General features: G+C 46.3%; 1 protein-coding gene across 1 annotated transcript in view; it reads right to left on the minus strand.

Annotated features, from left to right (window-relative positions):
* TRMT2A (tRNA methyltransferase 2 homolog A) overlaps window positions 1–13,177 on the minus strand; it is a 61,076-nt gene that overhangs the window by 29,864 nt on the left and 18,035 nt on the right. The window contains exons 7-9 of the mRNA XM_073675784.1: window positions 12,501–12,612; window positions 12,049–12,171; window positions 969–1,044 (exon numbers count right to left, since the gene is read on the minus strand). Of these exons, the coding sequence (XP_073531885.1) occupies window positions 969–1,044; window positions 12,049–12,171; window positions 12,501–12,612 (311 nt within the window). The remainder of the gene's footprint in view (window positions 1–968; window positions 1,045–12,048; window positions 12,172–12,500; window positions 12,613–13,177) is intronic.

Consider the following 13,177-nt stretch of genomic DNA (forward strand, 5'->3'; position numbering starts at 1 on the left):
ATCTCTATTAACTGTTGAAGGGAACATTTACATATAAACTGAAAAAACCCTTATCTCATCAATGCTGTGGAGGAAAAAAAAACAAAAACGTTTTATCCAGCCCCTCCACCACTTTTCACTGATGTAAACTATATTTATATACACACATATATATAATATGTCAATTATGTGGTTTGTGGAACCACTGTGCCACGAACAGAGGAGTGCCTGGAGGGGCGTAACTAGGGGCCTCGCCTAATCTGACCCCGGACGCACAGCTGCTTTACGACTCCACGATCCGAGGATGGACGAGGGAGGTGGCCCAGGCGCTACTCCAAAGCAGACCGACGGATGTGCAGCAGCTGGACCCAGTGGGACAGGTAGACTAGGTTGCACCAGAATGCAGCAGGGTTGCACGGGAGTGCAAGAGGCTTGGTTTGCACCGGGATGTGGTAGGCTGAGATGCACCAGAGTGCAGAAGGCTTGGTTTGCATCGAAGTGCAGCAGGCTTGGTAGCATGGACTAGTACGCAACCTTAGCAACATAGACTGTAGAAAAGGCAGGTTGCTCAGGCACATCCCCAACAAGGAGAAAGCAATACATATGGAGTGTCCCACAGCCATTGGCTGGGGATGTAATAGCAAGTGCGAGCTCTGGCCCTTTAAGAAGGCGGGAGCGCAAGCCCTAAAGACACGGCCAGTAGACCAGCTGGAAGCAGGCAGAGCACAGGAGGGGAAAGCACCGGCTGCAGTGCGGGTGAGTGTACGGACACACCGGAGTCCCTGCCTGTCAGGGCGGGGATCCGGTGTGGCACTAACATAAGAAAACACACACACACACACACACACACACACATATATATATTAGTTGCAATTTATTTTGTGAAAGGTTCTCTTTAAGGGTTTAAATATTTTTTACCTATACATTTTTTAGTTGTTCCTTAATTTTTTATTTAAATTTATAATAAAACACTTCAAAAAGGCACATACCATTGATCTTGGCATTAGCTTTGGCATCTGAAATGGCTTCCTGACACAATTCAATTCCCACAACCTTCTTCACTTTCTTTAGCAGGTGAGAAAAAAAGCGAACATTAGTGCCATTTAACACAAACCCCTTCAAAACAATCTATTGTTGGTGTTCTCAGGGAGCGATATCTTACGGAGTAAGATTTTTCCCCACCCACAGGAAGTTGACCATACTCCTCAATTCAGAAAAAAAAAGATAAAGACTGGTTAATAGGAAAGAGCTGATCCACCATGTTGAGATGTCGGAGGTTTATTGTCTGCTTTATTCACCAGAATAGAGTACGGTCCCCTCAGCCCAATAATAGAGATCACTCTTATACCATTACCACCAATAGTAGTCTTTCAATCCATTTACGGCCAGGGATGTACACCATGATTTTAAACACTTGCTGTGGCTAACGCTCAGATATTGGTATTAAAGCCTAGAATCTTAGAAATCAAATGACACCAGGGTTAATATTCTGGAAGCAAGATTTGGGAGCAGTGTCCATTTGACTTCTCAAACTTAAAATTTTAATTAAGTGTTGTGTTTCTAAGATATGGGATTTTAAAAAATAAATTAAAAAGTGGGCATAATTATAGATATTTAGAAATATAACTATAATTAATTTTTAGATTTTTAATTCCTGGGGAACCCCTTTAAACTGAGGCTAACCTGACGGATGTGGATTCTGATCATATTACATCCCCTGTATCGATAGGTGAAGCTGCATCCGAATACGTTATATGGTTGGCCAATATCTGCAGAAGGGAGGACCACTCTGTTAGTGGCTCTCTACTACCTCTCTGGCTGATTGACGTTTCTCTAGCAGGATACCTCCCTTACGGCATCTATATTGCTCTAGTAGGAAAGGCATATAGAAAAGAGTTATCTTCATGAGGCTCCCCTATTTAAAGGGATATTCCCATCTCCAATATCCTATCCCAATATGTAGGAGGTGTAATAATAATAATAATAATTATAACAACCTCAACAACATTATTATTATTATTATTATTATTATTATTATTATTATTATTAATAGCAAATACCTCCAATTAGAAATTTAATATAGTTCTTCAAAATCACTACGTTGCTTGCCCCATGTGCAGGCATTGCAGTAGCTTAGATATCCATGATTACGGCCACTAACAACTAACTATCACTAAATGAGTGGTTGTAACTAGTGTTGAGCCACCCCCGTAGTGTTCGAGTTCGGTTCGGTTCGTCGAACACCCGTGTGTTCGCCGAACTGTTCGTCGAACACCTTCGAACACCGTTAAAACCAATGGCAGGCAAACAAAAACACATAGAAACACATAGAAAACACCTTCAAAAGGTGTCCAAAAGCTGACAAACTGCTCAGAAGACATAACTAACACATGGAAAAGTGACAAGTACATATAGTCATGCGAAAATAAAAGAGGTGGAGGAGTAAAAGGAGGGGGAGACACAGATATAGGCATGTCATGCCCTTCTAAAATCCAAAAAGTGAGAAGCCGACACGGCCAGTCCGCTCCTGCCCGTGCCACCTCCGTGTCGCCGGGTTTGTGCCAGAGCCGCGGTGAACCCTGACGGCCAGCCCCCCTCTCCCAATACTGGTGCCTGTCCGCTGGTGGGTCGAGCGAGCCCCCCTGTGGTGGAGGCAGCTCTAAGCTTTTTAATTTAAATTGTCTCTCTAATTTGAATGAATACACTTTAAATCCATTTACAAGGATCTATTGGAGGGCAAGTCTCATGCCAGCAGCCGCGGTAATTCCAGCTCCAGTAGCGTCCACTAAAGCTGCTGCAGTTAAAAAGCTTTTATAAGGATCGAGCTCGGCTGTCCACCGCAAGGCATCCTACTGCCAGTCCCAGCCCCTATGCCTTGGGGTGCCTCCTGATGCTCTTCACTAAGTATCCCATGGTCCCGAAGCATTTCCTTTGAAAAAATTAAGTGTCTAAACTACAGGTGGTGCAGCTTGCTTAACAGCCGGGATAATCCGCTTACTAGCAGACACTGCTACTAGGCACAAAGTATTTCCTGGGCTAGATGCAGTTAAAAATTTGTAATTAGATACTCTCGTTGGATGCTGAGAAAGCATTCCATAGAGTCTCCTGGCACGCCATATATGATTCTCTTAAAAAGCTTGGGGTAGGGGTCTAGGGGACCCTTTTATAGCCAAAATCACGGCCCTGTATCGCAATACGTCACCTAGGCTGAAGATAAATGGAACTGTAGCACCCTGAGGGCTCGGTTGCTAAAGACGTATTGCACCTCACCCAGAGGTGTGATATCTCACTCTCAGGTAAGGATGGAGTGTGGATCAGGACCCGACACCTGCATGCATTACACCACATTGCCGTGGGGCAGGGCGACCAATATGCCCCTGAGATGGGCACGACAGTCCCTGTCCCTGGCTGGAGTGGGGGGAGGGAACACTGAGGAAGGGGAACCCTGTAGTGCAGGAGCAGGGAGGAAGCAGTTCCTGGGTGCATTGAGAAGGGAGTATAAAAGGTGGGCACCATCTTAGTTCAGTGCAGAGAAGTCTGAGCAGAAGTGGCAGGGAGCAGGGGCTCTGCATGAGCTCTGCTCCGGAGGCGGGCCTAGTAACAGAGGCCCAGGCCTGGAAGAGGGAGAAGGAAGGAAGAGGAGCGGAGAAGGCTCCAGGAACGAGGAATGAAGGGATCCCAGGGGTGCGGACGGGCGAGTCGCCACCGCACGCCCGAATCCACCTGCGTGGAGGGGTCAGGCCAAAGGGGGAGACCGGTCCCCGAACTAGTGGAGGCAGGAAACGACCCTCAGCTAGAAACCGGAGGCTCTGACATTTTATGTGGCGCAGCCCCTCGCTACACCCGCTAGGAAGGCACCACATAGGGTCAGGGAAACTGGCGCCAAGTTTACCAAGAGGAGGCCCGAGGCAGCCGGACAGAAGTGTTGGTAAGAAAGGCCAGACAAAGGACACACAAAGGGGGTCCTGTGAAGTGCTCCAAAGTTATCTGGGAGTTGTCTGAGCCCCTCACCTGGTGAGCATAGTACGACGTGGGCAGCCGTTACCTGCAGACGTGGTCTGGATAATAAGAACTGTGAGTAAAGGCCCTGAACTGCATCACTGACTCCGTGTCGTTACTGCTGCTGCCCTGCACCATCACCCCCATCCTCCGCATACACTGCCCTGAGGCTATACTCCTCCCGTGGGGAGTTATGCTACGCTCTGCTGCACCTACAACACCAGCCTCAGTGGTCTGCCCTGTAGCGGCGGTTCACTCTGACCGCAATCCACGGGTGGCGTAGTCGGACATTTAAACATCAAAACCACATAAATAGTTCCGCCACTGGTTTGACCGCCCTGAGCCACGGAACTGGGTCGCCGCCACGAAGACTACAACCACCAGCATCCACCAAAAAGGGTCCGGCTCCGGGTGTCCCAAGGCCCAGGGGGTGCGTCAGAACATTTTCATCACCTTTCACAATCACCAATGGGACAAGGCAGTGATGTCCTCTGTCCCCTCTCTTATACATCCTAGTGACGGAGCACCTGCTCTCATCAATTCGCCATAACCCCAATATTAGGTGGATTGAGGTGGGAGGCACCGAGTACAAGTGCTCTCTATTTGCTGATGATGTCCTAGTATATATCACTCAATCACATATATCCATCCATGCTGTTATGGCTGAAATAGATCACTTTGTTACATGGTAAAATTTTAAAATCAATGCAGCGAAGTCTGAGGCCCTCGATGTCTCCCTCCCCAAATCCATATAGGATTCCATCCAGTCCAACTTTCCCTTTGCCTGGCCCTCACAGGGTATCAAATACTTAGGAATTCCTATTCATAGAGACCTCTCCCATCTATGTTATCTTAATTTTGGGCCCTTTATTGAACAACTCCATACAGACCACGGTTGGCAAGTTAGAACTGTAAGATTCACTACGTGAACCACTGGTGTTTTGTGGAAAAGCACATGTACACTGCGTTCCAAATTATTATACAAAAAGTGTTTAGGAGTGATAAGGGAAGAATTTGTTTGTTTGTCAGTTAAACTCATTGATGGTGATGTGTGTCAGGGCTCTTTATATCACTGTAAGCAATTGCAGACACCTGTGCTAATTAGTTTGGCAGGTGTGTCCAATGAAAGGCAAGACTACTTAAGAAGGTTCTCTCACATTATTAAGCAGCCTACATTTTCTGCCAAAATGGGAAAGAAAAAGGATGTGTCGGCTGCTGAGAAGCAACAAATTGTGGAGTGTTTAGGTCAAGGCATGACTACAATCAACATTGTGCGATGATCAGGATGAAGTGTCTTGGCAATCAAGAAGTATGTAGCTGATTCACAGTACACACGTGTGCGTGCTGATAAGGGCAAATTGAGGACTCTTTCCTACAGGCAATTACGTCAGGTTGAAAGAGCAGCGGCAAAAAAGCCTTGTCATAGCAGCAGACAAGTTTTTGAAGCTGCTTGTGCCTCCAACGTCCCCCGAACAACAAGATGCAGGGTCCTTCAGAGGTTTGCAGCTGTGCATGCGCCATCCTGTCGACCTCCTCTATCCACTTCACACAAGCAGAAACGGCTCCAGTGGGCCAAACATTACATGAAGACTGATTTCAAAACTGTTTTGTTCACGGATGAGTGCCGTGCAGCGCTCGATGGTCCAGATGGATGGAGTGGAGGATGGCTGGTTGATGGACACCCCACGCAAACACGGCTACAGCGCCAACAAGGAGGAGGTGGAGTAATGTTTTGGGCTGGAATCATGGGGAGAGAGATTGTTGGCCCCTTTAGGATCCCTGAAGGCGCTAAAGATGAACTCCATAATGTATGTGGATTTTCTCAAACAGCACTTCCTGCCATGGTTCAAGAAGAACCACCGTGTATTTCACAGCAAGATCATTTTTCTGCATGATAATGCACCATCTCATGCTGCACATAAAACATCTGCATCTCTGGCTGATATGGGCATAAAAGGGGACAAACTTATGGTGTGACCCCCATGCTCCCCTGACCTCTACCCCATTCAGAACCTTTGGAGCATCATTAAAAGGAGTGTCTATGATGGCGGGAGGCAGTTCACATCTAAGCAACAGCTCTGGGAGGGTATTCTGTCCTCATGCAAAACAATTGAAGCAGAAACCATCCAAAACCTGACAAATTCAATGGACGAGAGAGTTCAGAAGCTCCTTTCGAACAAGGGGTCCTATGTGAAAATGTAACATCACCTAGAATAAAGTTTTGAGTTGAAAACTGTTTGATTTCAGTTTGTGATAACCTGCTAATGCTTATAATTTCAAAAATGACCATTTTTTTGGTCTTTATTAAAATGAAAAGGTTGATCGAAAAGTTTGGGGGATCTAAGAGTGTGGCAACCCAGTAGTCATGATTACTTCGAATTCTGACAATATGAGGGTCATGCTGCAGGTAGTGCAGCAAGAAGGCACTTATGTGCCTTGCGCATCTCGGAGCCCCAAAATTATTTTCCGGGCTAGATGCAGCTAAAAATTATTTTTAATTTTAAATCTGGTGAAGCTTTAGTATAGATGGCCTAATAGGATCAGTGCTGCACACTGCTACAAAGCCCAAATTATTTTCCAGTCAAGATACAGATAAACATGATTAGTAATTTGAAAGCTTAAAACGGTTGGTAGGGTGATTTTAACCAATCATCAAGCTTTTACTCTCCCCAGGATGACACAGGGGTAGAAAAGTCGTTTCGGATCCATGATTTGTTCATCTTTATGAACGTGAGTCTGTCTACATTATCAGTGGAGAGCCGCGTGCGCTTATCTGTCAGCACACCACCAGCAGCGCTGAACACACGTTCAGACAGAACGCTGGCTGCGGGGCATGACAAGATCTCCAAGGCGTAAGTGGCTAGCTCCGGCCATTTATCCAGATTGGAAGCCCAAAAAGAGCAAGGGTCCAGTGACACAGTCGTGGCTTCAATGTTTACTTGGAGATACTCCTGTACCATCGTCTCTAGGCGTTGACTATGTGTCAGACTTCTTGTCTCCTGTGGCCTTGCAAAGGATGGGCTAAAAAAGTGGTGAAATGATTCCGCAAAATTGATGTTACCAGCAGATACTGTGGTTCTGTCACGGTTTGAGTGCTGAACACTTGACGGTCCCACGGTTGGCAAGTTGGAACTGTGAGATTCACTACGTGCACCACTGGTATTTTGTGGAAAAGCACATGTAAGATTCTGCAACAGTCTCTGCTGATACTCCTGCATGCGTGCATCCCTTTCTATGGCAGGAATAATTTCTGCAAATTTACTTTTGTACCGGGGATCTAACAGTGTGGCAACCCAGTAGTCAGGATTATTTCTAATTCTCACAATTCGAGGGTCATGTTGCAGGTAGTGCAGCAAGAAGGCACTCATGTGTGTTGCGCATCCAGGAGCACCAAGTCCCTGTTGTGTTGGTGGCGAGGTAACAATCATGCTTCCTTCCTCTGTCCTCTCCCCCCAACCTCGCACAACAGAAATGTGATCAAGGTCTCCCTCATCTGATGAGTCTTCCATCAGTTCGTCCTCCACTTCTTCCTGGGCTCCTGCACCTTCTTCACTAGTTTGGCTGCTACCATGCGCCCTGGTAAAACCATCTCCCCCACCCTCACATGCCTGCCGCCTTGGTGCTGCCGACCGTCTGGACCTTGCAGATGTTAGCCCTTCCGCATACAACTCCTCCTCCTCTACTTCCTCCACCTCCTCTTGTGCCACCACCTGACTCCGAATTCTGTTTAACATGTGCTCCAGCATGTAAATCACCGGAATAGTCATGCTGATAATGGCATCGTCAGCACTAAACATCTTTGTCGCCATTTAAAAACTGTGCAGAAGGGTGCATAGGTCCCTGATCTGAGACCACTCCTCCAGCGTGATTTGCCCCACCTCTGAATCTCGTTGGCCCAGGCTATACGTCAGAACGTATTGCACCAGGGCTTGTCGGTGCTGCCACAGTCGCTGCAACATGTGCAGAGTTGAATTCCACCGGGTAGGCACATCGCATTTTAGCCGGTGAAGTGGCAGGCCCAACGACTTCTGTAGAGATGTAAGTCGCTGAGCTGCGGGATGCGAACGGCGGAAGTGAGCACACAGCGACCGTGCCCTCTGCAGAAGGCCATCTAGTCTGGGATAGTGGGCTAAAAATTGCTGGACAACCAGGTTCAACACGTGAGCCATACAAGGCACGTGTGTGACATTGCCCCGGCGAAGGGCCGCACCCAGGTTTGCAGCATTGTCGCACACGGCCTTCCCTGGTTTCAGGTCCAGTGGAGACAACCATTCATGAAATTGGTTCTCCAGAGCTGACCACAACTCCTCAGCTGTGTGACTCACATTTCCCAGACATTTCAATGTAAAAACCGCCTGATGACGTTGAGCCCTACTGCCAGCATAGTAAGGAGGTGTGCAGGATCCCTTCTGCGCAGTTAGAAAGCTTGTGGCATGACCAGACAGGCTTTGGGTGCAGGTGGAAGACCGAGAGGAGGTTGAGGAGGCAGAAGCAGTGGTGGAACTTTGACATAAAGAGGATTGACGCACAACTCGTGGGGACGGCAAGACTTGGACAGCAGCCCCTTGTCCTGCTGTCACCATAGTTACCCAGTGCCCAGTCAGCGACATGTAACGCCCCTGTCCATGCCTACTCGTCCAAGTGTCTGTGGTGAAATGCACCCTGTCACACACAGAGTTTCTCAAAGAAGCGGTGATGTTGTGTGCGACATGCTGGTGGAGCGCAGGCACACCTTTCTTTGAGAAGTAGTGCCGACTGGGCATCTGGTACTGGGGCACTGCGACGGACATAAGGTCTCGAAAATCCTCTGTGTCCACCAGGCGGAAAGGCAGCATTTCTGTAGCCAAGAGCTTGCAGATGGTGAAATTCAACCTCTTAGCTTTCTCATGGCTAGGAGGAAATGGTCTTTTACTTGTCCACATCTGAGGGACCGAGGGCTGGCTATTGTGCTTAGACGGGGTTGATAAGGGTGTCCCCGGCAAACTGCCGGTCTGTGAGGAAGATGCAGGCGGACATGTTAGGTTGCCTTGATCCAAAGGTGGTGCTATCGATGTCGGACAGCGCTCAAGACCAGCTGGTGTTACCACCTCCAAAGAAAATGATGACCTGCCAATCACGCTGGCTGTTGCGGGTAAAGAGGTGGCAGGTCTGCGCCCCAAAACAGGTGTGACTGCTGTCCCCCCAGTCACAGAGGATGAAGAGGCCGCGGATGCACAAGACATGGCAGACGGTGGTTGGCCCGGCCGGCTAGACCGCATTGTAGCACACTGAGCTTCCCACTGCAACTTATGCTTCATGTCCATGTGCCGGTTCATGCATGAAGTACTCAAACTATGCATTTTTTGGCCTCTACTTAGCTTTTGCTGACAAATGTTACAGATAACACGAGTTGGGTCATCTTTATCGATCTGAAAAAATGCCCAGGCTATGCAAGGCTTAGCACCCATGCGACCTGAAGAGCCACCACGACTTGTGGTGAGAGGCAGAGTTGTGTTTGAGGATGCAGTTGTTGACGTGCTTCCAGTACTACGTCTCTGTCCAGGAAGGCGCAACCTGACCTCGTCGTCACTAGCATCTTCCTCCACCTCCTCTGCTGACCTCATCTCTTGGCTGACTGTGGGTTGACAGTAAGTGGGATCTCCGACCTCATCATCATCACCCTGTGCGTTATCACACCCGTCGTCCTCAGAGCCAACCTGTTCCTGCCCTGACAAAAAACTAAAGTTGTCGCTCCAATCAGGTATTTGAGTCTTATCATCGTCTTCCTCATTGTCTCCACCAACAGGAGTTACAGTTTGGGAATGAGGGTCTACATTATGGTCAGAACCTTCTGCGTCTGGTCCTGGATCCGACTCATAAAGATTCTGGGCATCAGTGCAGATCATTTCCTCGTCTGGATTCACAGAAGCGCTGGAGTCGACCTCTGATTCCCAGGCTATAGTATGAGTAAACAGCTCTGCAGACTCAACCATCTGTTCTACCTCATACTCAGACGGGCAGCTGGAGATTTGGGAGCTGTGAGGAAGCAAGTGCGATTTGGGTGACACCTTTGAGGACTGGAGTATTTGTGATGTTGAAGTTGATGTGGAGGAGAGCCCACTTAAAGGAGCACTTGATATCCGTTGAAGCACCTGCTGTTTTTGTGCCTCATCTGGAATTTGTAGCGATTGGCGTGGCCGTAAGAAAGGGATCTTATCACATTGTCCGCTAAAAGAAGTAGACATTTTAGTTTGGCTGGAAGATGGTCTTTCTTCTGCACCTACCCCACGGACACAACCTTTTTTCCCCTTCCCAACACGCCTATTCCCCTTTCCACCAGCAGCAGGCCTTTTTCCACTCATTTTGGTGGTTAACTAATTCACAACTCTGGAGTTGTTTGCACAAAAAAACAATGGATGGTAACCGAGCAGAGCTGAGTGGCCAAACTGTGGTATTAGGCCAAAACTATTGGCTGGGTTAGATGCAGAAAAAAATTATTTTTAATTTGCAACCTGATGGAGGTCAGTATAGATGGACTAATAGACCAAGTCCCACACACCGCTAGAAGCCCAAATATTTTTTCAGAGCTAGATGCAGAAAATTTTTTTATTCAATTTGCAACCTGATGGAGGTCAGTATAGATGGACTAATAGACCAAGTCCCACACACTGCTAGAAGCCCAAATATTTTTTCAGAGCTAGATGCAGAAAAAAATTATTTTTAATTTGCAACCTGATGGAGGTCAGTATAGATGGACTAATAGACCAAGTCCCACACACTGCTAGAAGCCCAAATATTTTTTCAGAGCTAGATGCAGAAAAAAATTATATTCAATTTGCAACCTGCTGGAGGTCAGTATAGAAGGACTAATAGAACAAGTCCCACACACTGCTAGAAGCCCAAATATTTTTTCAGAGCTAGATGCAGAAAAAAATTATATTCAGTTTGCAACCTGATGGAGGTCAGTATAGATGGACTAATAGAATGATGCTATGCCCAAAAGATTTTACTTCACTAGGTGCAGTAAAAAAATTGGTATTCTATACACAGGTGGTATATCTTGCAACACAGATAGGCTACTCCACTGACTAACACACTCTGCAATAGGCCAAAAAGGATTAGCTTTGCTAGATTCAGCCAAATGCTGTGAAAAAAATTTGCACAGCACTGGCACAGACCTGCCTGGCAAAAACTGATAGGAACTGATGTAACCTAGTCCTGAAAAGGACTCCAATTACAATTAGTCTTTACTCCCACAATCTATCTATTTAAGAGCACAGACCTGCCTGATAAAAGTCGTAGGAAATGCTGTAACCTAGTCCTTAAAAGGACTGCAATCACAACTATTCCCTACTCCCAAGCTATCTGTATATTTGTGCGAAAATTGGCTTGAAATTAACAAGGTATAGCACACACAGCAACAGCGGTGCCGTCTAACACGCAGCTGCAGCAGTGAGAAAATGGTGGCGACGGGGAAAATGGCTTGGTCTTATAGGGCAAGGACATGTGACATACACTGCCAATCACACATGGCCTTGCTTGTGTGAAAAAAAGCACTTCGCTCCGTGTGTGCGCTGCTGATAGGCTGACAGATTGCACCTCCCCACTGCAAATGCGGGAAAGAGAAAAAAAAATGGAGATCTTTATTGTTCCTGCAGAGATCCATCCCCTGCCCCTCCCCCCGCCCCGCTGTACACTCAAACTGCGTATTAACATTAATTTTCATCATTACTGAGAAAAAATCCAGTTATGATTTTGGTGCAGTTATCGAACATAACCTCGAACAGCCGAATTTTTCTCAAATTGTTCGTGTTCGCCGACCGGCTCGAACACCGCCCAAAACAGCTCGAATTTGAGATTGGCGAACAGTTCGAGTAGAACAACGCTCATCTCTAGTTGCAACCATGGCTACCTAAGCAACTGCAATGCTCTGCACATCGGGTTAGCTACATAGCGAATCAGAAGAACTATACTACATTTCCAATTGGAGGCATATGATAATATTATTATTATTATTATTATTACACCTACTACATATTCGGATAGGATCTTTGAGATGGGAATACCCCTTTAACATAACCGGTTACTTACCTTTGCTAAGGAGATTCCAATAGTTCCCGTGCCACAGCACACATCCAAAACAGTACTGTTCTGGTCCAGCTGAGCCCAGTCTGCAATGGCTGAATACAAAACCTCTGCTGCAAGTGTGTTAACCTGTTGATATATTAATACGAATAGGTTGATAGGTGACCTTGATGGACTTATGTCTTCTTTCATCTTTAAAACTATGCAATTGTGAAACTATGAAGAATAGGAAATCTCCAAGTAGCTTTCAGAAAACAAAGGAAGAACTTTAATGAAAGGAGTGCTGATATTTCAGCTCTTAATTTTCTGAGGTCATTTGGCCTAGTAAAACTAATGTGGGATGCAATGGCCAACATCCTGAGTTTTTCTTTGCCCTTGTTTAGAAAGTTCTCCCCCTTATTTCATGATTAGTGGCACTTCTGATCAGTAGGAGACATGTATTTGCCACTCTTTTCTACCTGAAAGAAAGCATGGGGTGAAATCCGAAAGGTTAATCCCAGCAATTCTTCAAAGATGTAATGCTCTCCAGCCACATGCTCCACAGGTAAATCTTCCAAGTTTGGAGATTTTCTGCAAGAAATACATGAACAGATACAACTTATTTCTACAGTTTTACTGAAGCGCCAGTTAATTAAATGGGTCCACTATTGGACAACCCCTTCTGAATTGCCCCAAGGTACATCCTAAAAAAGAAAATCCTATAGTTAACTTCTGGACTGATGCCATTGCTAAAATGTGAGCGTTGTACCCGTTGCAAGTCACATCAAGCCTTGACATAGCATGAAAGGTACTGGTCTGAGCGGTCAGGATAGCATTTTTTTATTATTATTTTATGCTGCACCTTTGGGCAATTTCAGAATGGGTTGTCCATTAATGGACAACTCGTAACTGTGTGTACAAAACAAGTATAAAAGTTATTTAAATACTAAAATTATAAGTATAAACAATTTTAAAACATCTTTAAAGAGTAACTGTGCTTTCAAATAACTATTGAGAATAAGCTGTCCTGTGTGTACAAGAGGCATACTACCATTTCTGACTTCTATCCAGCATTCTCACCAGTTTTCCCTTTTGCATGCTGTATCTGTAACTTACAACCCATTGATAGCTGGGGGAGCAGAAGAGCTGCAGTGAT

The sequence above is a fragment of the Phyllobates terribilis genome, unplaced genomic scaffold (genome assembly GCF_046119375.1).
Source record: "Phyllobates terribilis strain yellow unplaced genomic scaffold, ASM4611937v1 Scaffold_1__5_contigs__length_1240528914, whole genome shotgun sequence".
Taxonomy (NCBI): domain Eukaryota; kingdom Metazoa; phylum Chordata; class Amphibia; order Anura; family Dendrobatidae; genus Phyllobates; species Phyllobates terribilis.